Here is a 24,218-nt window from a genome sequence, read left to right as displayed (position 1 = left end):
TGAAGTCCCCACTAGGTACATTGACCACCCCCTTGTACTGAGATTCTCTGGATCTGGTCTCTCCCACTGGACGGCAGGACACAGGACCAGGAGGTAGAACTTTGGGAAGCAGAGGGAGCACCAGCCAGGTTAAGCAGTGGAGAAACTGATCCTGTGTGCCGGCATTAAACAGACAACAGCAAATGAGCAGCTCGTTAGAAACTCCAGGCTTGTCTCTGCTGTTGTTGATTCTGATAATGCCCAGTGATGTTTGGTAAGGAAAACGAGAAAACATCCCACTTTGAAATAGCACTGTGCAATCGTCTATATCGAACGGAGAGGACTGATTGGGCATAAAGTCAGAAACCACTGGAAACTCTCAGCAGGTCGGGCAGCATCTGCAGAGAGAGAAACTGCTTCTGGTTCAGCTCCAGGACCCTTCACCAGATTTATTTAGACTTTATTTCCCTGATGTTCTAGAGCCCTAAGCCTCAAGTCTCTGTTATTCTTGAACCCTGGACCTCAACTGTCTAATGTTCCAGAATTCTGTAAGACTCCTGGTGTCCTGATGATCTGTGTCCCGACCCCTTGTGGTCTAGAACACTGGGCACTGACTCCCTTGTGTTCTGGAACTTTGGGCCTTGGTTCCCTGATGTCCTGGAACTCTGAGTCACGACTCCCTGGTGTTATAGAACTCTAGATCCTGACTGTTTGGGATCTCTGATCCCAATCCCTTACTCTCGAACTTTGGTACCACTAATACTGGTATGACCTACACTGTGAATGGTGGGGTCCTCGGGTGTGTAGAGGAACAGGAAGACTTTGATGTACAAGTCAAAGTGTCCCTAAAGGCAGCATAAAAGGTAGATAAGGCAGTGAAGAAGGCATCTGGGATACGTGTCTGCATTAGCCAGGGGATAGAATAGAAGAGCAGGCAGGATATGGTACAACTTTATGCAACTTTGCTTAGACCACAGCTGGAGTCTTGTAGGGCGAGTTGCTGACTTGTTCTCTGAAACTGTGGCTACACAACTTCCTGAGAAATAGTGACAAAGGGACTCCTCTAACGTGCTTCGTGTTAATGTCTGGTGATTATCCCATCTCCTTCCACACGACGGGACGGACAACATTGCACTGGATAGGGTGAAGAGGAGATTGACCAGGATGTGGCCGAGGATGGAATGTTTCAGTTATGGGGGGAGACTGGATAGGCTGGATTTGTTTTCTTTGGAGCAGAGGAGGCTGAGGGGTCACGACTGAGATTATGAGGACATAGAGTAGATACTGTGAAACTTTACATCACAGCAGAGGTGTCTAAAACCAGACGGCATAGGTTTAGGGGAAGGGGTGGGAGGTTTTGAAGGGATTTGAGGAAGATTTTTTTCACCCAGAGGGTGGCTGGAATCTGGGACACACTGCCTGAGGGGGTGGTAGAGGCAGGTACATCACTACGTTTCAGAAATACCGAGAGGAGGATTTGAATCGCCAATGTATAGAAGGCCACAGAAGAAGAGGTAGTGTAGATGACCCTTGATGGTCAGCAGGGACATGGTGGGCTGAAGGGTCTGTTTCCATGCTGTGTGTCTCTTTCACTCTGACTCTCTGCATTTACCCCTTTTTATCTGACCATGGTTTTTCTATTGAATGACCTCCTACCTCGATCTTAACTGGTGCCATTAACACAGCGAAGCTTGTCAGATGGTCACATTGGCAGGTTACGTGGGTCTGATTGTAAACAATCGGTTTACAACCCTCAGGGGACCAGACATTTCCCTCTTTGGTTTTCCTCCAAAAGACACATTTTGGCTCCTTCGTCTTGTTTTCCATTTCCTGTGCCAGAGAAGAACAAACTCCGAACCATCATTGAAAACTTTTTATAACAAGTTAAATATTCACACTTCCCCAAGTAGTGTTAACACAGAAAACATTACATCTGCCCCAATCCCATGGTTACAGCAATTCAGGATTATCACCTGCAGGTGGGAAACAAGTCACAGAATCACATTTAACACAACAGAAGGAATACCATTCCGACCAATCCCACGACACTGTCCCATCAAACAGCCCCAAGACAGGCGACATTGGTTAGATACAGAGTGAAGCTCCCTCTACATTGTCCCATGAAACAGTCCTGGGGAGGGACAGTCAGGATAGATGGAGAGTGAAGCTCCTTCTACAATATCCCTTCAAATGTGCCCGGTGCAGAGCATACCTCCCACACTGCAGTAACGGGGACTTTCCTTTCTGTGAAATGGCAGTTGTACACTGTAACTATAGCTGCATAACAACCTGAGAAACAGTGACAAAGGGACTCCTCTTCTGATGTGTCTCATCAGCAATCTCTAACCACTCTCCCATCTCCCTCAGATGTGGGATCTCCAGTTCTCGTATCAGGCCCCCTTGTACTGTTGCTGAATAACTGTGACTGGAGAGTCCAGCATCAACTGACCTGAAGTGGCTCAAACCCAGTTTCCACAGAAACGTTACACCTGAACCTAGCATCAGTACCTCGCCCAACCTCTTGACCTTCACACTCAGGGACAGTAAGTCTGCAGGGTTTAGGGTTAACCAGGATTATATTGCCACCCAGACATACCCCCAGGGCATGTTGACTTTCCAGCAGTAAATCACCAAAAGCAAAAGTTCTTGCTGATCATCTCTCTCTTCAGTCAAGAGTGGAATCTGAACCGATCCTTTCACCTAACCACAATTATGACAATAGATGGTGCAAATTCCCCACAGGTCCGGCAGGATCTGTAGAGATGAAAAGTTAACTTTGTTCCTCGGCCCACAGATGCTCTCTGACCTGCTGAGTGTTTCTAGCATTTTCTGTTGCCATTTCAGCATCTGCACAGTTTGTTTTTCTTTCATCGGGTTGCCCAGTGGTTCTGGAAGGCACCAGGCAATTTCTTGGATCCAGTTTTGGTCCATGCTTTGCAAATGTGGGCAGAAGTTGCTTAATTCCAAGTTCAGAAGCTATTTCCCATTTGTACCTTGGGGGGACCTTATTTTCCTTTGGGAAACACCACACGTCTTATGTACAAACCTGGTTGAATTTCAGAGTGACATTGACCATTTCCTTCAGCTTCGAGCTGACTGCTTTGTTGCTGATCGTGGCAGAGACCACCTTGGAGTTTAATGGGACAGTTTCCTGCTGGTCTCTTTCAATGTCTTCGTTCAACAGGGATTCCATGTCGTTGAATACGAGTAAGGAAACAGCCACAAATTCTGTGGAGATAATAGTTCAACCATTGGTGAATATAGAGAAATATCATCTGAAACACTCCAGCAAGTGGACATAAAGGCAGGTCTACACCACGTGGCACCCATTCCTTGGGGCTTTGTAGGGTGGCTCTGAACATTGAAACCAGCTATAAGTGGCAGTGGATTGGGAGATCATCCAGCGGGCTGCTCTGTCCTCGATGGTGCCAAGTTACTCTGAGTGTTGTTGGAGCTGCATTGATCCAGACAAGTGGAGGGTAATCTATCACATTCCTGACTCTGTCTTGGGGATGGTAAAAATTTGGAGGTTCACAGAAGATGGTGCCTTTCTCACTAGGAGATAATGACCAGATATTCTGAATTTAGCAAATCTTAGTCAGTATGAAATCTGAAAATCACACATTCAGGTCTCTCAGATTAATACAGAACTGAGTCCGTTCAATACCATAAATTGTAATGAGATGTTGGAACAAACATGGATTAAAACCTATGGTTAAGCATTTCTCATATTGAACTACGTTTGGCTTGTACTCAAGGTAGAATTGCCTTCACTGAGACTTACACAATAAGGGCATGTTCTGACGGAGGGGAACACAGATTGATACCACAGAGTAATGGTCCAAACAGGCAAGAACTTGGGCAAAGTAGAACAGCTCCGTGGCATGTCTGTAAACCCCAACCCCTGGGCCAACAGACTCTTATGCCATGTACGCAAGGACGGAAAAGGGACAGGAAATTTACCGGTGTTATTTCCTCCAGCAATTGTTCTCCAGAAGATCTCCATGGAATTATTCTGAGCTTCTACTTCCACCAATTCGCTTGCACTCATATTTTTCCCTCCAGGCACCTTGACCTTAAGAACTATGAGGAAAGGGAAGACACTGTGAAGCATTTGTGGCAAAACGAATGTCCTCTCTCTCCCTGCCTCGGCTGATAACCTTTTGGTCAATGGTTCTCTGTAAAGTCTTGTTCAAGCGTTCTGGGAATTCTATCTGATTGATAGAATTTGTGAATGAGCTTTGTTGGGTTGAGTTAGCTTATTGGAGCAAGAGAACATAATTAGTCTCAACACCTGTGGAACTGGGGAAAAAAATACATACCTGCTCTTCACTGTCTGGTAGCTCTGATCAAAAGTAGGTAAAGTGGTGAATTCTGGCTGAAGTGTGATAGTTCCCCGGGTCTAATAGCTGACCAGCACTTGTTAGCCATGACTCAGGTCGTGATCTTGCCTCTGAGCCAGAAGGCAGTGAGCAGTCCCACTTCCATATCCTGAGCACAGAACCTAGGCTGACTTTTCCTGTCTCTGGTGCTTTTCCCAACTTCAGAACATCCTGATAGATGGGACTTTTGTTGTGGAATTTCTACAAAAGATGGTCCAGCTATATTGTGTTTGGTTACAATTCCAAAGGGAAGCTGTGGCTGAGGGAGAGTGTAGAAGAGATTTAGTGGTAGGATCCAGTCGATGAGGAACATCAGTTCCATGGACAGACCAGAGAAGGTGGCATTGTTCTTCTTTAGCAGGGAAGGTTGAGAGATAATTTGATAAAAGTCTTCAAGATTATCAATGGTCTGGACAGAGTTACTGAAGAGAAAGTATTTCCATTGTAAGAAGGGTTGAGAACCAACAAACACAGATTGAAAGGTGACTGCTACAGAACTAGGGGTGCCATGAGGAAAAGCCTCTTCACACAGTGAGTGATCACGGAACTCAGTACGTTGACGGGCGGTGGAAGCATTTCATCCCGAGCTTTCAAACGGGAAACTGCACAAAGAGCTGAGAGAGGAAATAAGTACATGGCTATCGGGAAACACAGGGGATGAGCAGACTGGATTGTTTTTGTAGAGAGCTGGCATGAGTTCAATGGGCTGAATGGCCTTTTGCACAACAAGGCTTCTATGATACTACCTCAGAGAAGGACATTTGCAGAGAGTGAGGTCATACACACAGAAGTTAAATAAATGATTATATAATCTGGGTTAGGGTTTGGGGATAAATTTTGTCCAGGACACTCGGTGTGATTCACCTGCTCTTCTCTGACATAGTGCCATTTGTCTCTTGTATTCCCACTGACAGGGCAGACGACATAATGTCGCATGCAAAACGAGGCACCTCTGACAGTGCAGCACTCCCTCAGCACTGCACTGGATGGGAGGCTAGATGTTGTACTCAACTGGCAGCAGTGTGAGTGAGAACAGGGAGAATGGGGGTATGGTTAGTTTTTGGAGGTGTTGGAACCACACAGGCGAGCAACAGCCTCTTTGAACAATCACTTCTGCAGTCCAAGGAAACAGGAACCCTGGCTGACAGTGATCTCCTTATCTAACTTCCTGGTGAGATGTGGCAACCTGTGCAAAACGTGAGACCTGGCGCTCACCATCTACGACGCACCATGTTTCAGCACGTCCTTCCAATGCAGCCTCAGGAAGTCTGAAATAAAAACTGAAAATGCTGGTAAATTCTGTAGCTCGGGGGAACCTGTGGAAAGCAAAACAGTTACCCTCTTCAACATGAAACATTAACTGTTTCTCCACAGACGCAGCCTGGCCTGCTGAGTGTTTCCAGCTTTCTTTTTTGTCCCATATTTCCTGCAGTTTCATTGATTGTTAACCTTCATAAATATTAAATAGATATTTATATCAAGAGCCAATATGTTCATCAATTCATCTGCTGACATTCAACAGCAAATGATGCACAGGAACTTCAGGCTCAAAGCTGATTATTATTGAGAAAGTAAACTCCATGTTGCCTTTCCTTAACTTGAAACCCGTTTCACAGACTCGTTAACTAGCAACAAGGACCTTTGCTCCAGTGGTGAATATTTTTAGTGCATTGTACTTTACCGAAAGAGTCTGTTTTTATAGTCTCTTCTGTTGAATTGGGTAGAGTCAGAGCAATCGCCATTGCCATGTTCTCCAGGAGGTCCAACGTGGCTGTTGCTACCTTCAGCCTTTCAGCGGTCTTCATGGTGTGCAGCCTCGAGCTATTAAGAATGTTGTTTACAAACGCCGTCATTACCTACAGGTGGAAAGGAACACTTCATAAACTACAAAGCAAAACACTGCAGATGCTGGAAGTCGGAAATAAAATAGAAACTGCTGGTTTTCTGATGAAGGTTCATCGAGCAAGAATGTTAACTCTGCTACACTCTCCACAGATGCTGCCTGACCTGCTGAGTGTTTCCAGCATTTTCTGTTTCCTCTTCCCCCAGTTCTGTGGAAGGGTCACTGAGCTGAGAGGTTAACTGGTTTCTCTTTCCACAGATGCTGCTTGACTGGCTGAGTTTTTCCAGTGTTTTTTCTTTAGTTTCAGATTCCAGCATCTGCAGTTTTATTAGGTTTCCACAACTGTTGAATTCCCAGCAGCTATTCTTCCAGGTGAGCCTACCTCGAAGAAGTTCTCCCCTTTCTGAAGGGATTTCTATTCTTATTACTGCTTCATCAGTTGTTGAATCAACAGCCCATGTTACAGAGGGGCAGCGATACGTGCCACAGCAGGCCAGTGGATGAAGAAACCCTCACCACATCTGACAACTTGAAGAGCTGTGACCTACAGGGCTATGGTGCCAGTGCTGGGAGCTGGGATTAGGTTGAATCAGCATAGGTACGACGGGCTGAATGGCCTCCGTTTGTGTTGTGATTTTCCAATGATTCCATGAGAAAAATGTTTCAAGAACTTTCAGTAAAACCCATGTGACCTAACCCCATCTGGTGACTTTTCCCCATTGCCTTTACAATCTTCCGTTAACAAAATCTATCCATCTCGGGTTTAGAATGAACCCTTGAAACAGCGTTGACTGCTGCTTTGGGAAGAGAGTTCTTAATTTGCACCACTCTCTGGGTGCAGAAGTCTTTGCAAATTTCCCTCCTGAAAGGCCTGGCTCTAATTTTTAGACTCCGTCCTCCAGTCCTGGACTTTCCTGCCCCCTCCCAACCCCCTCCACTGTCCTATGCTCCCTCCCTTTTCATGTGCTCCTCTCCATCTACTCAGTTTTCTGTAATGTCCTGAAAGCAACAAATCAGCTTCTAGGTTCTGGCACATTAAGAGGGCCCTCAAATACTTATTAAACACAATGAGTATTCTCTCTTTCTGACAATGAACTCAAGATTGCCTTTCTGGGTGAGAAAAAATTCTATTCAACTCCCCTCCAAACCTTCTACCAATTACATTACATCCATTGTTACCAACCTTTCTGTTAAGGTGAAAATGCTTTTCCACCTCTATCTAGTCGCACCTCTCCTCAATGCCAACTGTTCCATGGAAGCCAATTTTGACAATCATTCCTCAGTCAAATCGTCCTTGTAACTATCACCTTTACTCTCTCCACCTTAGAAGCACGACACATGCGGACTGCCCCCACAACACTCAACACAAAAAATGCACTTCACTGTGTGTTTCGATCTTTTACCTCAAGATAAAATTGTGGAGCTTGTAATTCCTTACCTCGGTATCGTTTTTCCCATTGAAGTTCTGACAGACTTTATCACGGTAGCAATTAGCTAACTTCAGCACATCTTCTGCGAAGTTTAACTGCACAGTGAAACAAGACCACAGTTAAATATACTGGACCAACCAACCAGAGAAATAGTCAAAGGTAACAAGCAATCTGCAAAAATGGTCTTCTGAACCAAGTTTTTAATGTCTGAAAATAAAGCCTCTAAAACTCTTTGGATTCACAGGTGTCTCTAATATCGTGTCTGATGGCGACTCACAGGGTCAATGAGAGGACACCTCAGAGCATGGAAAGACAGGAAGGAATTTCTGTAAATAAGGCTTGCCTTTATCCAATGCCTTTCATGGTCTCAGAGCATTCCAATGTGCTTTATAGGGTCTGGTAGAACTGCGGTACAGTTCTTGGCCTGATAATGCAGAGGCCTGGACAAATTATCAGCTGATCAATTCAAATTGAATCATAAAGTCAGACAGTGCAGAAACAGGCCCTTCAGCCCACTGAGTCCGTGCCAACCATCGAACACCTATTTATCCTTTTTATTCTCTCTACATTATGATGAAGGTGTTTAAGAGGCTCTTAGATAGGCACATGAATGTGCAGAGAATGGAGGGATATGGATATTGTGTAGGCAGAAAGGATTAGTTTAGTTAGGTGTTTAATTACGAGCTTAGTTAGTTCGGCACAGCATCGTGGGTTGAAGGGCCTGTTCTTGTGCTGTTCTGTTCTATGTTCTAAATCCATCAATATCCCCCATATTCTACCCCTCACCTACACACTAAGGGCAATTTACATCAGGCAATTAACCTACAAATCTGCACGTCTTTGGGATGTGGGAGGAAACCGGAGCACCAGGGGGAAACCCCCGCGGTCACAGAGAAAACGTGCAGACCACACACAGACAGCACCGGAGGTCAGACTGAACCCACATCACCAGAGATATGGGGCAGCAGCTTTACCAGCTGCTCCGCTGGGCTACCCTGATTAATTGGGGTAATTGGTCCGATACCCTGACATCCAATTTTTCGGAAATCCTGCTGGTTCAGCGCCCAGCTCACTAGTGAGTCTGGAATGTGGGTGGAGACTGCAAGTGTCCAGGGCCGGGGTTCCGGAGTACAGCCGGGTCTGGACTGTGGGGGACTTGCGGCTGGAGACGGGATTGGAGTAGGAATATTGGAAAATTTGTGGCCGGAGTGGTGTCTTTATATCTCCCACTCCCTTCAGTCTCAACAGGTTCACTGGTAAATTTGCCAACCTACCGTCCAACTCAGGGAGAAAATGAAATAAAAGTGTGTTTGGGTATTAACGAGTAACATCCAGAAAATCTGCTAGTTGGGCACCACCAAAGTTTCAAGCACATCAGATTATTTTTCTGTTACTGTTTTAAACACTTTACAAACCTGTCCAGTTCTCCACTCTCTCCTTGAGGAAGAAAATCTCTTGTTCTGTGTCATTCTGGCTCACATTGACTCAAAGCCCAAGCACCATGGTCAACTCCAAGCTAGTCCAGAGTCAGAACAATGGAGATATACGGAGATACAGCATGGAATCCGGCCCTTCAGCCCATTGAGTCCCACTATCAGTCACCCATTTGCACTAATCCTGCATTAATCCATTTATTTTGTTCGCTCCACATTCCCAACCACACCCCTCACCACTCATCTACAACACTCGGGGCAAGTTACAGCAGCCAATCATCCTACAGACCTGCACATAATTGGAATGTGGGAGGAAACCGGAACACACAGAGGAAACTCACGCAGTCACAGGGAGAGCATGCAAGCTCCAAGTAGGCAGCGCCTGAGGTCAGGATTGAACCTGTGATCCTGGTGTGGCTCTGTTCATAATCAAAGACCAATAGGGATGGGTAACAAGTGTCTGCCTTGCAACCAACACCCACATGTGGAGACTGAAGTTGAGCACTCTGAACCTGCGGTCACTGCTCCAATGTAAACAACAGCAGGCTGATGTTGGGCAGAATGTCCTCACCAACGCCGCGGAGACAATGTGGTTAATATGGCGGGTGAGGAGAAGACACAAATGTAGAAGAGGGTGAGAGGACTGAAATAGGGAGAGTGGGACCATCGAGTGAGGAGTCTGCTTGCAGGAATACAGTCCAATAGATCCACATCTGGGGATAAAGGAAGTTAAGTTTGTGTCTTGGAGAGACCGAGTGGGTGAACATCAGAGGCAGTTCACATACCTGCTGTGAGTTCCATGAATGATTCGGATCGCACTGCAACATTGTGGAATTCTGCTTTTCAGAGCCGGGACAGTCAAGAGGATCCACTGGAATAAAAATGACATTAAAAGCGACGTGTGTGCCCACCTGTAAACTCCACCAGCTGCCGACCTGATGTCCACCGATTAGGCAGGGAAGATCTGACCTTTGCACCTCATCCATAACTCCAAGCTGATGCACTCCCACAGTGTGGAGCGTCAGACTTGGATACACCGTGCCTGTGACTTGACGCCACAATTCCCTGACTCACAGGAGAGACTGGGAATACCTCACCCAAGCCCACATCCACTGGCACCTGAAGGAGCCGGTATGATGGCGGGCATTGCGATGGTTCCTCAGCTGTAATGTTGGCATGAACCACACTAATAGGGCAATGTTGGCAATGGGCCTCGCTGTTGGTTTGGGAGGGACAACTTGTAGACATCTCCACAACCATGAAACTACTTAAATATGTTGATGAGCAAGTACATCAGGAAGCACCCTTGATGTAAAGTTATTTGAAAGGGCTGCTGTGGGATCCTTCAGTGCCACAACTGACAAGGAGCTTAATTTAGTTCTCTCTTTTATAAATTAAATAGTCAGTTGTCTGCCCTCCTCCATCTCTGCAATCCTGCTGTTTGCTCCCTGCTCACCCCTCCACAGCTCCCAGGCACCGACCTAACACGTTCCTTCCTGAATTGACCTGAGGACTGCAGCCAGACAGCCGAACATCATTGAGTGAGCTGCCTGTGGCTGAGGGCAGAGTCTCAGGACGAGGCCACTGGGGTGATGAGGAATTTCTCACTCCGAGGGCTGTGGATCTCTAGAATTTGGGAAGCTGTGGCTCCTCAGTCGACTGCATATATTCAAGGCCAACCTTGATAATTATTTGGACACCAAAGGTGCTGGGGATTGGGCGGGGGAGTGGAGTTGAGGGTGGGGGGGAGGGGGTTGTGGGGGAGATCATTACTGACCCTGTAGAATGGTGGAGCACATGGTTTAACCCCTACTCCTATATTCTTCTTGTAACATATTGTTCACAAGCCTGAGACACAGAGCTCGTCCTGCACCAAGAGTCGAGGGCCAACAGCAGTCTGGAACTCATTTAGACTTTGCTAAGTGTAGTTAGGTCCCCCACACTGACCCAGCCCCAACCTCACTCCCCACCGGGCCCTGCACACCCCAAAGTATCCCCTTCACAGTCAATGAAAATCAAAAACCTGCAGATGTTGGAAATCTGAAACCGAGACAGAAAATGCTGGAAACACTCAGCAGGTCAGGCAGCAACTGTGGAGAGAGAAACAGAGTTGATGTTTTTCGTTGAAGACCCTTCAATAAAACTTAAAACACCAACTCTTTTTCTTCCCACGGGTTCTGCCTGACTTGTTTAGTGTTTCCAGCATCTTCTGTTTATATTCCCTCAACAGCAGCTCTCAGTGCTGATTCTGCTTTTACCTCTACAGGCCTGGTGAGCATCTCCCGGTGCTGGGGGATGTCCTGCTTCACAGACACAGTAAAAACTCCCAAAGGTGTTGCGACAAGTCGTGTTGGTGGGGCACACGGTTTCATTCGCACATTCATCCACATCTGCCGCAGAGAGGAACAGAGGTACAAATATTAACAGCGCGGATGACAAGGAGCGACAGACTGCGACTGGAAAGTGAGTGGTGCATGGAGTCCCACAGGGGCTTACACTTGGACCCCTGTGTATTAACCACTGTCTGCGTGGACTCTCCTGGACCTGGCACCAGGGGAGGCACAGTGGTGAATCTGGTAGAGCTGCTGCCTCACAACACCAGCACCCCAGGTTCGATCTGATCTCCTGTGCTCTCAGGAATTTGCACGTTCTCCCTGGGACCACATGGGTTTCTCCGGGTGCTCCGCTTTACTCCCACATCCCAAAGACGTGCAGGTTAGTGGTTTCATTGGCTGCTGTGAATGGCTCCCCTTGTATTGCTTTTAATTGCTCCTAAGGGCTTGTATTGTCAAGTTACAGCACCCTCTGTTATAGTGAGGCTCAGAGATGGATTGATCAATATTCAATCCCCAGGCAGTGTGGAGGAAGGATCAGAGGAGCTCATGCCTCCAGGTGGGACATAACCAAGAGAGCAAAGAGGAAATTGAATGCACTGAAGTTCCAGTGCAGTAAAGCACGCTGGGGTGGTGCGTTCTGTCTGAGTAACCACGGGCCGTGAACTTGAAGGGGCTGCTCCTCAAGTTTTGGCTGTACTCTCTCCCCATGCTCCTGATCTTCGGTCACCCTATGGGGTAGAGGTGGGGTGGGGGATGTTGGTGGTCAGGGTATCTCCTGGTCAGTTTGCTCCTGTACCCGTCCGAGGTGGCTATTCAAGGGTCTAGGCGGTGGGCAGTCGAGGGATCTGCCCGAGCTGATCGCCTGTCCCTCTTCCGGGGGTTACATCTGTCCCTGTGTGTCCCTGGAGAAGGAGCACGTCGTATCCACATATCCACGGGTACAATGGGGGATTTCCGGGCGCCACAGGGGCACGAGTGCATTCTGGATAGAGATGATTGTGTTATAACCTAAAACTGTAAATAGTGTCAATCATGGAATACTGTAATAATGTGCTGCTGTAATCACTGAATAAACCTTCTTTGGAAAAGGAATAAAAAAGGAGTGTGAACCAGTAGGAGTGCAGAGGACTGGTGGTTGATCAACGATTAAACTGCTAAATGAAAAATCAAAAAAAAACAGATGCTAGAAATCTGAAATAAAACAAAAAATGCTGGAAAAACTCATTAGGTCAGGCAGCGCTTGTGGAGAGTGAAATCGAGTTAATGTTCAGGTCCGAGAACCTTTGTCAGATTAAAACAAGTTCGAGGAACCGAAACAAAGGCTTGAGAGTCATTGAAAACACAGCTTAAGGCAAGTGTGGGACATTTATACAGAGCTGCACTGCAAGAGGGACCATCCTTTGAATGAGATTTAAACTACGTCCCTATGTGGCCCTCTCAGATGGAAGGGAAAGATCTCATGGCACCATCTTGGAAAGCTGCCAGATCTTCTTCGGCATCCAGACATTACAAAGCCTTTCTGGAGGTTACCACATGACCGCTGCTTCCAAGGACACAGCCTAGTCCACAGCTTCATAGAACATAGAACACTACAGCACAGTACAGGCCCTCCAGCCCACAATGTTGTGCCGACATTTTATCCTGCTCTAAGACCTACCTAACCTTTCCCTCCCACATAGCTCCCCATTTCTCTATCATTCATTTGTCTATCTAAGAGTCTCTTAAATGTCCCTAATGTATCTGCCCCCACAACCTCTGCAGGCAGTGCGTTCTACACACCCACCACTCTGTGTAAAAAACTTACCTCTGACATCCCCTTTATACCTTCCTCCAATCATCTTGAAACTATGTCCCCTCGTGTTAGCCATTGTCACCCTGGGAAAAAGTCTCTGACTGTCCACTCGATCTATGCCTCTTATCATCATGTACACCTCTATCAAATCACCTCTTATCCTCCTTCTCTCCAAAGAGAAAAACCATAGCTCGCTCAACCTATCCTCATAAGATATGATCTCCAATCCAGGCAACATCCTGGTAAATCTCCTCTGCACCCTCCCTAAAGCTTCCACATCCTTCCTATAATGAGGCGACCAGAACTGAACACAACACTCCAAGTGTTGTCAAACCAGAGTTCTATAGAGCTGCAACATCACCTTGCGGCTTTTGAACTCAATACCCTGACTGATGAAGGTCAACACTCCATACACCTTCTTAACAACCCTATTGACCTGCGCGGCAACCTTGAGGGATCTATGGATGTGGACCCCAAGATCCCTCTGTTCCTCCACACTGCTAAGAGTCCTGCCATTAACCTTGTATTCTGCCTTCAAATTCGATCTCCCCAAGTGTATCACTTCACATTTATCTGGGTTGAGCTCCATCTGCCACTTCTCAGCCCAGGTCCATATTCTATCAATACCCCGTTGTAAGCTACAGCAATCTTCTACACTATCCACAACACCACCAACCTTTGTATCATCAGCAAATTTACTAACCCACCCTTCCACATCCTCATCCAAGTCATTTATAAAAATCACAAAGAACAGATCCCTGCTTTATTTCCCAATCCCAATGCATTCAGAGCAGATGTATCCAAAGAAGAACCACCCGATTTGACTCAACTCCAATGGGACCCAACTACCTGTTGTGTTCAGAACCAGCTTGGGCTCTAATCACAGTTTAATTTTAAATCTAAGTGAACCACTAATCCCAAGAAAACGCCAACATTTTTGAAACACTATGATTTTTCCGTGGCCTTTGCTCAAGGCAGTGCTTGTGAGATTGTTCTTCATTTCCAGGAATCTGCAGGACAATCCTGGAGGACTTTTGACCACAGCCAGAATTTAAGATTTATTCTCTATTTCACGCTGGTATAAAGTCTTTACCTTCACAGACCTTCCCTGCAGTGAGGGTGACGGTCGCAGGAGATGCCTGAAACCCTGTGATGCAGTTGCACTGGTAGGAACCCAATGTGTTGGTACAAGTTGTGCGATGTGGACAGGGCGAGGATTGACATTCGTCGATATCTGTGTGAACAGGGAAAATCCTTCATAGTAGTGAACATTGTTTGCTCCCTGTTACAGATTAGCAACACTATAATCACTCTGCACTAAAATTGACTTTTTTATGTTCTATTTGTGTTCTTTCTTGCAAAAATTGTGTATTATTTATGTTTATGTTTATCTTGTGAATGCTGCTTACATGATGCTCTGTGTCTGTGATGCTGCTGTAAGTAAGTTTTTCATTGCACCTGTGCACACATGGACTTGTGCATGTGACAATAAACTCAACTTTGACTTTGACTCTGTGGGTCTGGATGAAGCAAAACACCGGTGTGCTGCTTAAACACAGAGCAGACCCTCGATGGAACAAAGGACTGAGTGACTTTTCTTGGGAAGGGGCTTTAGGGTTGAGGCAGTAAGATATGTGGAGGGAGTCAACGAACAGACTGTCCTGGATCAAATTGAATCAAGGAACCAAATGGCCTCCCACCTGCTGGAATCTGTGATGTCTGGTAGCCTGCCCTCCATCCCATTAGACCCAGATTCTGCCTGTTAGTAACACTGAGTCAGGTCAGCAGTAGCCCCACTTCCTCCATTGGAGCCGTAGCTTAAAGAACGGTGTCACTGTGCGGGACAAGAGGTGGGGAAAGAGCGTCTTTAATCTTTAATGAGCGTCTCAGCCTAGTCTGGGGTTGGTCACATCTGGATCTCTGCAAATGTCCCAGCCCCTCCCACTGAATGAGCAGTGCAAGTACAGCATTGGATCATGTGGCACCAAGGATGGGAACAGCAATGAGCACAGCAGCTACAGCTGCCGGCTCTGGTCGGGCTTCTTCCTGGACGTTGCATTGCATCGTCTCAGGCTTCCTGTTTCCCCTCCAATAAAATCAAAGTGCTGGAAGTACTCAGCAGGTCAGGCAGCACCTGTGGAGAGAGAAACAGAATGCTGGGTGCTTCCAGCATTATTCTTTGTCTCAGATTTCCAGCACGTGCTCCACTCTACACCCTACAGGTCTTTTCTTTTTCTCTCTCTCTTTCTAACTGCTCTCATTCATCGACTAACTGGATGCATTGTGTCAGCTGGACAACCTTGGTCTCCACTCCATCGATTTTTCAGCTTTCCGGTTCTGAGGAAGGGTCTTTGACCTGAAGCATCAACCCTGTTTCTCCCTCCACAGATGCTGTCTGATCTTCTGAGCTTCTCCACACTCTCATTTGTGTTTCCAATTTCCACCATTTGTAGCGCTTTGCTTTTTAATTCAGCATTAATAATCAGATCTGTCAAAAGATGCATCCTATCTGGATGCATCATGGCTTGGTACGGCAACTGCTCTGCCCAGGACCGCAAGAAACTGCAGAGAGTTGTGGACACAGCCCAGCGTGTCACGGAAACCAGCCTCCCCTCCTTGGACTCTGTCTTTACCTCTCACTGCCTTGGTGAAGCAGCCAGCATAATCAAAGACCCCACCCACCCAGGTCATTCTCTCTTCTCTCCTCTTCCATCAGGTAGAAGATACAGGAGCCTGAGGGCACTTACCACCAGGCTCAAGGACAGCTTCTATCCCACTGTGATAAGACTATTGAATGGTTCCCTTACACGATGAGATAGACTCTGACCTCACCATCTACCTTGTTGTGACTTTGCACCTTATTGTCTACCTGCACTGCACTTTCTCTGTAGCTGTGACACTTTACTCTGTACAGTTATTGTTTTTACCTGTACTACCTCAATGCACGCTGTACTAATTCAATGTATCTGCACTGTGTAATGAATTGACCTCTACGATCAGTACGCAAGACAAGTTTTTCACTGTACCTTGGTACAAGTGACAATAATAAACCAATACCAATACCAGGATATGTAACCCACTCTCATCCACCCATGACATTTCTATGGACTTTTCTCGGAGCAACACACATGAGCTTGTTCTTTAGTTCCAGGAATCTGCGGGACAATCCTCAAGGTTGGCCACCCCAAAACCAACTTGAGGTTTAATTTATGTTTCATGGTTATTTAAGGTCCTTACCGTCACAGGTCCTCCTGCCATTGGAGCTGGCCTTCTCAGATGACTTAAAGCCTTCGCTGCAGATACACTGGAAGGAACCATTTGTGTTCTGACAAGTTGCTTCATGGGCACACGGAGGGGAAGCACATTCATCGATATCTGTGCAACAGAGAAAACTCTTTACAAACATCAATGTCCTTCAGTGGTTCTGCAGGACAGTGGCAGCCTGGACCTTTGATCCAGACACATGGGTTCAAATCCCAACATGTCACCTCGGGAGTTTAAATCTATGTAATTAAATAAATCAGGAATTAAAAATAAGTCGTCTCAGTAACAGTAATGACGATATTACTTGCTTCTTGTGAAAATCCACCTGGTTTGTTATTTGCAGGAAATTAAATCTACCATCCTTACCCTGGTTTGACCTATTTCCCTCCTAATTGAAGTAGTTCAGTGTGCAAAGGTTGCAGCAATGGAAAGATCTGAATAGACTTCAGAAATTGGGAGCTTCCCCTAGAAAGCTGTTGAGGTTGCTGGTCAATTGCAAAGATTAAAGTTAAAATCAAGGATTTTTTCTTAATAGAACATAGAACGTAGAACACTGTAGCACAGTACTGGCCCTTTGGTCCACAATGTTGTGTCAACATTTTATCCTGCTCTAATATCTATCTAACCCTTCCCTCCCAAATGTTAACCCTTTCCTCCCATTTCTTTGTCATTCATGTGGCTATCTAAGAGTCTCTTAACTGTCCTAATGTATCTGCCCCCACAACCTCTGTCAGCAGTGAGTTCCACGCGCCCACCACTCTCTGTGTAAAAAACTTACCTCTGACATCCCCCTTATACCTTCCTCCAATCACCTTAAAATTATGTCCCCTCGTGTTAGCCACTGTCGCCCTGGGAAAAGGTCTCTGACTGTCCACTCGATCTATGCTTCCTATCACCCTGTACACCTCTCTCCAAACAGAAAAGCCCTAGCTCACTCAACCTATCCTCATAAGACATGCTCTCCAATCCAGGCAACATCCTGGTAAATCTCCTCTGCACCCTCTCTAAAGCTTCCACATCCTTCCTATAATGAGGTGACCAGAACTGAACATAATACTCCGTGTGGTCTAACCAGAGTGCTATCCAGCTGCAACATTACCTCACGGCTCTGACAACATTACCTCTGACTAATGAAGGGCAACACACCATACGCCTTCTTAACAACCCTATCGACCTGTGCAGCAATCTTGAGGGATCTATGGACGTGGACCCCAAGATCCTCTGTTCCTCCACACTGCTAAGAGTCGTGCCATTAACCTTGTATTGTGCCATTCATCTTGGGAAGGGCATTAAGGGTTGAGGAAGATAGTGGGATGGAACGAAGGAACAGATCATCCTTAATCAAGGAGCCAAAGAGATCCTAGTTGCTAGAAGCAGAGATGATTGGAGGCCTGCACTCCATCCCATTGGATCCAAAACTGCCTATCAACATCTGCAGACCCTTTAATGTGGTTCTGAGCCTAGGCTGGGGTTGGTCACATCTCAGTCCTGGTGGATACGTCAGTCCCTCCACTGAACATGCACTGGGAATGTGACGTTGGACCAGCTGGCAGTTTGGGACTCACAATTGGGACAGTAATGTCTAACTCTGGTCGAACATGTTCCTGGAGGTTGCATCCCTCAGGCTCCTGTTCCTAAGTCCCTGCCTGCTCGATAGATCTATTTCCCAGTCTCTAATACATACAGAAATAATAATTCAGATCTTGAGATTTATTCTTCATTTCAAAGTTATTTGAAGTCCTTACCTTCACAGATTTTCATGCTGTTGGGACCAGAGCAGGTGACTAATGTTTTAAACCCCTTCTTGCATTGACACCAGTAGGAACCAAGTGCATTGAAACACTGTTTGTGAGATTGACACGGAGTGTTTATACATTCATCGATATCTGTGGAAAGAGGGAAAAGTCTTCACAATCATATCTCCCGCCTTATCACCGTCCTTCCATCAGAATCCAGCACTGGCAGCCGTGGTGTTCCTGCTTATCACCCTCCAGCAGCCATCTCCATCTTCACCCTCCCCTCCCCCTGGCTCCATCCCACTCGAAAAGTTCTTAACTTTGTCTCATATACAAACTATGTACACATATTTATACACAGACACACACAGGTGAACAGACACATTCGAAAACCACATATATAAAGGTATACATGCAGACTCATTTACACACACGCACACACACACACAACACACAGAAACACACAACACACACACAACACACACACAGACACATACAACACACAGACACCCACACACCCACACAACACACATACACACAAACACAACACACACAATACACCCACACACCCACACACAGACACACAACACACACAACACACAGCTACACAAAACACACACACAACACACACACACAACACACAGCTACACAAAACACACACACAACACACACAGACACACACAACACACACAATACACCCACGCACCCACACACAGACACACAACACACACAACACACAGCTACACAAAACACACACACAACACACACACAGACACACAACATACACACACACACACACACACACACACACACACACACACACACACACACAAGTGAACAGACACATTAGAAAACCACATATATAAAGGTATACATGCAGACTCATTTACACACACACACACACAGATGCACACAACAGACAGAAACACACACACACACACACACACGCATATACATTCATGAAAACCATTAGTTTGACTGTTTCTCTCACTTTAATCTCAGCCAAACAGCAGTCACCTGAGACAATTTCACACTCACCGATACACTCAGTTTTGTTCCTTGGATTGACTTGAAAACCTGCTGTACAGTTGTTATTCTGGGACAGAACGACTCTGCAAACACTGCAGCACAAGATAACTAGAAGAAAGAAAATGAAGCAGTTAGACTTTTGTTCCCCCAGTTTTTCTCCGTCTCTCCTGAAAGCTAAATACAACAACCCAATACCACACAAAGCCAGCGCTGACGTTAACCATGGGAGGCAGAATGACTGAAGCCAATAACCTCCCCTCCTGAGATGTGCAAAACCTGCCTTTGGATCAATGGCACTGAACACAGGAGCGTCTGTGCTTTGTACTCACTGACCAAAATTCAGCCACCGCTATTGACTTCCGACGCTGGCGTCCAAAGCTCAGGTGACTCCACATCACCTGTTTAAGATTTCCAAATTTAAGTGCAATTTTCTCTCAACCATCAACCCTCCTAACTTTTTTACATAGTAGGGGAATTAAGGGTTATGGGGAAAAGGCAGGTAGGTGGAGAAGAGTCCACGGCCAGATCAGCCATGATCTCATTGAATGGCGGAGCAGGCTCGATGGGCCGGATGGCCTTCTCCTGCTCCTATTTCTCATCAACAAAGGAACTAATTATTTTCTGTGACATGCCCCCAGCTTTACCAAGGCTGCTTCTTGTTGCTCCCCTGCCACCTTAGTTGAGACCAGTAGGGGTGGGGATTATCATTGATGAAGTTTCCAGTCACAGAGTTAAACCTGATTAAATTCAATGTTAGTTGGACCTTTGGACAATGGTGTAAAATGGGAGTTACCAATGAAGATCCTGATGATCCGTCCTGCCAGAGAAGACAATGGACGTTTTTCCAATATCACAATCTACTCGATAGCTTCAGGTCAAAATTTCCCCCAGTAAATACCACCCAAAAGAATACCTCCAATGTTCAGAGTGCTGCACTGTCGGACGTGCCGGCTCTTGAGTGGGAATCTGCTGCCCTCCGGCTGCATGTAAAAGATATTCCAAGGGAGAACAGGGGAGGTATCTCTGGTGCTTGGACCAAGATTCACAGAGAAACAGAGAGACACAGCTCGGAAACAGGCCCTTCAGCCCATCAAGTCCTGACAAGATAAGGGCGGGGCAGTCATTTCTCTTGGAACTCTGTCCCCTTGTCTGTGACTCTCCCAGGTGAAAAGAAATCCAAGTCCTTCCTTCCAAATTCTGGTGGAGCCCAATTTACTCCCAGTGGCGCCATACTGTGGTTCCCTGTTTGCCATGGGAACCGCTCCCATAGCAACTCCTGCTTTCTCCTTACTGGCAGAGACATTCAGTGACGACTTATAGGCAGTGAGTTGGGACAGTAACTGAGAATGCAAAGTATTGATAAATATGAAATGTAAATGTAAATTAATTTGCCAATAATTTTAGCAAAGCCGTTAAAGAGTTTATTTCCAATGTGCACCCAAGTGCCATGTAGGAATTCCATCATTTCCAATATCCCACAGAGTAATTTCAAGGCAACGTTTTCTGCTTCAGACCATCTCGGATGTCCAGTGAGGTTACATGGAACATTACTCATCCGGATGCGTGCTGTATTCAGGGTGTGAGATAAGATGTTGTTACTTTTTGCATCAATTTGCAAATATGTGGTTCTCTTTCACAGGCAACGTTGCTTGGAGAAGTGGTTTGTTATCTGCGTGTCAATGAACAATGGTCACTGACAAAGCGACACCATTTCACAAGTCTGGGGAAGAGATCTAATTTTCTCATAGTTATTTTCTCATGATGTTGAAGGAGGCAATTCAGCCCATCGAGTCTATGCTGGCTCTCAGAGCAATCCCATCAATCCCAACCATTTGCCCACTACCAATACTCTGTCTTACCACACACATATAGTCAGGACAACTTACAGTGGCTAATTACCTTACGTCTTTGGGAGTGGGAGGGAGCCAGAGCTGCTGGTCAATGACAGACCATCTTGCACATTGAAGAATAAAATAGGGCCATTCAGCCCTTCGAGCCTTTTCTATCATCGTATGATTACAGCTGATTCTCCATCTCAATCCATTTTCCTGCTGTGTCCCCACACCCCTTGATGTCTTTTGTGTCCAGTCAAGGATCCAGAGGGAATAAGTGACTTGGTCCATACATTTAACGGGCACTGATCTCTCCTGATCCATCCAGCTAGGATGCACACACACAGTTTGTGGGAAGACCCTCCAAATGTTGACTTGGACGCTCCCTGGCATTGGTGGAACTGACCAGTGTCCTCCACCAGCTCTCGAGGAGTCAGTCTCCAGGGCAGGACGGGATGATCTTGGAGTTCATCAGGCTTTCTGGGAAGCATGTGGGAAAACCTGGCGACTGGGAAGATGCCCCTCTCATGACGCAGGGTGGTCGTTGCCCTGTTACTGACTTGTGTACCAGACAGAGGCCATTTGGCCCATCAGGTCCATGCCAGCTCCAGCAGAGCGATCCCAGCAGCCCCATTCCCCTTCTCCTTATTTCCCAGTATCCTGGCAACATTCTCCCTCCGATGTCCATCAGCTCCCCTTTGGTTATTTTGCTCTTTCCCTACACTAAGGGGTAACTTACAGTGGAGAACTAACCCCGTTTGTCCTTGGGATGTGGGAGGAAACTGGAGCACCCGGGGAAACCCGTGGTCACAGGGAGAACGTGCAAACTCCACACAGACAGTACCTGAGGTCAGGATTGAACCCAGGTCCTGTTGACCTTCACTTTCTAAGAAACTGGTGCCTGGTCTCCTTCCTCAGCACAGATGACGGGATCATTGCCCGGAGCACATCCACCCCCCTGGGCAGTGTGCTGGCCCATGTAATCCACCCTGACTGGCCCCATGAATTCATGGGCTGGTCCATTCAGGACAATGTCCATTTTGTCTGAGACCTGGTCCAACATCCCCAGAGAGTTGGCCCATTGATTTCCTCCCCCCCCCCCGCTTCAACCAGGGGAAGGCGCTCGACAGGGTGGATGATGAATTTCTTGTGAATGTTGCTTATCTGATGCTATGTGCCTGTGATGTTGCTGCAAGTAAGTTTTTCATTGCACCTGCACATGCACGGACTTGTTCATTTGTCAATAAGCTCGGCTTCGACTACCTCTTCTGGACTCAATGCATCCAAGAAGAAAAGGGAGGATACACGTTGGGGCAAGAGTAAAGCTCCCTCTTCACTTTCCCCATCAATCACTCCCAGATCAGGGACAGGACAGCTCAGATACAGAGTAACGTTCACTCTACACTGTTGTGCCAAACACTCCCATGATTCCGGACCCCATCAAACATCAGTTTGCCAACTTAAATGCTGGAGCAGCCATGAATGATGTACATCCTCATCCACCCACTCCGTCGAGAAGCTCGTTGAGCTGGGACGCGGCTGCCCGCTCTCCTCCAGCCGTACGCCCCTACCTCTCCTCCCGATCCTGAGTCAGGGAAGGGGATGGAAAGGAACGGACGAAGAGAGGGGGTGGGGGAGGAGGAGATACATTGGGGAAGAGAGGGAGGGGACTGGGAGATGGAAAGAGACGGACAAGCAATGGGTGGGTGATGAGGGGAGGGGAGAGAAAGAGTGGCAAAAGAGAGGAACGGGGACAGGAAGGGAAATATTCCAGAATTAATAGTTACCCAGAAGAGGCAGGCAGCTGCTGATGTTGCCGAGACCCATTCTCTCCACACTTCACCCTTTCCCGTGTCGACTGACACTGTAAGCTCGAGGTTTTATACTCTGTATAATCTCTCCAACACACTGATCTCATCAGAAGGGGAAGGAAATTAGACTCTTCATGCAGCTTTAAGGCAAAGATAAGGAACCTTGTACTTATCGGATACCTTTAGTCACAGCCAAGGTCCCAGAGGACAGGAGAGTAGCCGGCCTTGTTCCTCTGTTTAAGGAGGGCAATAGGCATTATCCAGGAAATTATAGGCCGGAGAGCTATTGAAGAGGATGCTTAGGAATAGGACTTACTCACATTTGGAAAAGCATGCGCTTATTAGGGATAGTCCGCATGGCTTTGTGGGGGTCAGGTCACATCTTACGAGCTTGATTGGGTTTTTTGAGGAGGTGACAAAAATGATTGATGAGGGTCGGGAAATGGATGTTGTCTATGTAGACTTTAGTAAGGCATTAGACAAGGTCCCTCATTGGTAGGTTGATCCAGAAGATTAAGATGCATGGGCCCCAGTTTGATTTTGTAAATTGGATTCAAAGTTGGCCTGGCCATGTAGGACAGAGGGTAGTGGTGGAAGGCTGCTATTCTGACTGGAGGTCTGTGACCAGTGGTGTTCTGCAGGGATCAGTGCTGGGGACCTCTGTTGTTTGTGATATATTTGTATGAAAATGTAGGCGGGCTGATTGGAGGGTTTGCAGATGACAAAGGAATCGGTAGAGCTGTGGATAGTGAGGAAGGTTATCAATGGATACAGCAGGATGTGGATCAGTTGCAGATATGGGCAGAGGAATGGTGGATGGTGTTTGATTCGGTTAAGTGTGAGGTGTCGCACTTTGGGAGGTGAAATGGAAGGGGAAAGTATACAGTAAATGGCAGGACCCTTCAGAGCATTGATGTACAGAGGGATCTTAGGGTCCAAGTCCATAGCTCCCTGAGGGTGGCAGCACAGGTGGACGGGGTGGTGGAGAGGACATGTACCATGCTGGCTTCCATCAGCCAGGGTGTGGAGTATGTGAGATGGGAGGCCACATTGCAGATGTACAAAGCTTTAGGTTAGGCCACACTTGGAGTATTGCGTGCAGTTCTGATCACCCCATTACAGGAAGGATGTGGAGGCTATGGAGATGGTGCAGAGGAGGTTCACCGGCATGGATTAGAGAGTATTAGCTATAAGGAGAGGTTAGAGAGACTTGACTGCTTTCCCTGGAGCGTCGGAGGCTGATGGGAGACCTGTTAGAAGTATATAAAATTATGAGATGCATAGATACGGTGAATACTCAGAGTCCTTTCCCAGGGTACAAATGTCAAATACTATAGGGTATAGCTTTAAG

General features: G+C 46.7%; 1 protein-coding gene across 1 annotated transcript in view; it reads right to left on the bottom strand.

Moving 5' to 3' along the window:
- The window catches only part of LOC127585013 (adhesion G protein-coupled receptor E1-like), a 40,126-nt gene extending 17,221 nt beyond the window's left edge, over window positions 1-22,905 (bottom strand). The window contains exons 1-12 of the mRNA XM_052042119.1: window positions 22,844-22,905; window positions 19,234-19,332; window positions 18,205-18,345; window positions 16,433-16,570; window positions 14,289-14,429; window positions 11,326-11,457; window positions 9,853-9,938; window positions 7,643-7,729; window positions 6,043-6,217; window positions 3,943-4,062; window positions 3,026-3,207; window positions 1,636-1,809 (exon numbers count right to left, since the gene is read on the bottom strand). Of these exons, the coding sequence (XP_051898079.1) occupies window positions 1,636-1,809; window positions 3,026-3,207; window positions 3,943-4,062; window positions 6,043-6,217; window positions 7,643-7,729; window positions 9,853-9,938; window positions 11,326-11,457; window positions 14,289-14,429; window positions 16,433-16,570; window positions 18,205-18,345; window positions 19,234-19,332; window positions 22,844-22,883 (1,515 nt within the window). The 5' untranslated portion in view covers window positions 22,884-22,905. The remainder of the gene's footprint in view (window positions 1-1,635; window positions 1,810-3,025; window positions 3,208-3,942; window positions 4,063-6,042; window positions 6,218-7,642; window positions 7,730-9,852; window positions 9,939-11,325; window positions 11,458-14,288; window positions 14,430-16,432; window positions 16,571-18,204; window positions 18,346-19,233; window positions 19,333-22,843) is intronic.
- Window positions 22,906-24,218: the final 1,313 nt, after the last annotated feature.

Source organism: Pristis pectinata, chromosome 31 (assembly GCF_009764475.1).
Source record: "Pristis pectinata isolate sPriPec2 chromosome 31, sPriPec2.1.pri, whole genome shotgun sequence".
Lineage (NCBI taxonomy): Eukaryota > Metazoa > Chordata > Chondrichthyes > Rhinopristiformes > Pristidae > Pristis > Pristis pectinata.
This window is presented reverse-complemented; position numbering and strand designations above follow the sequence as displayed.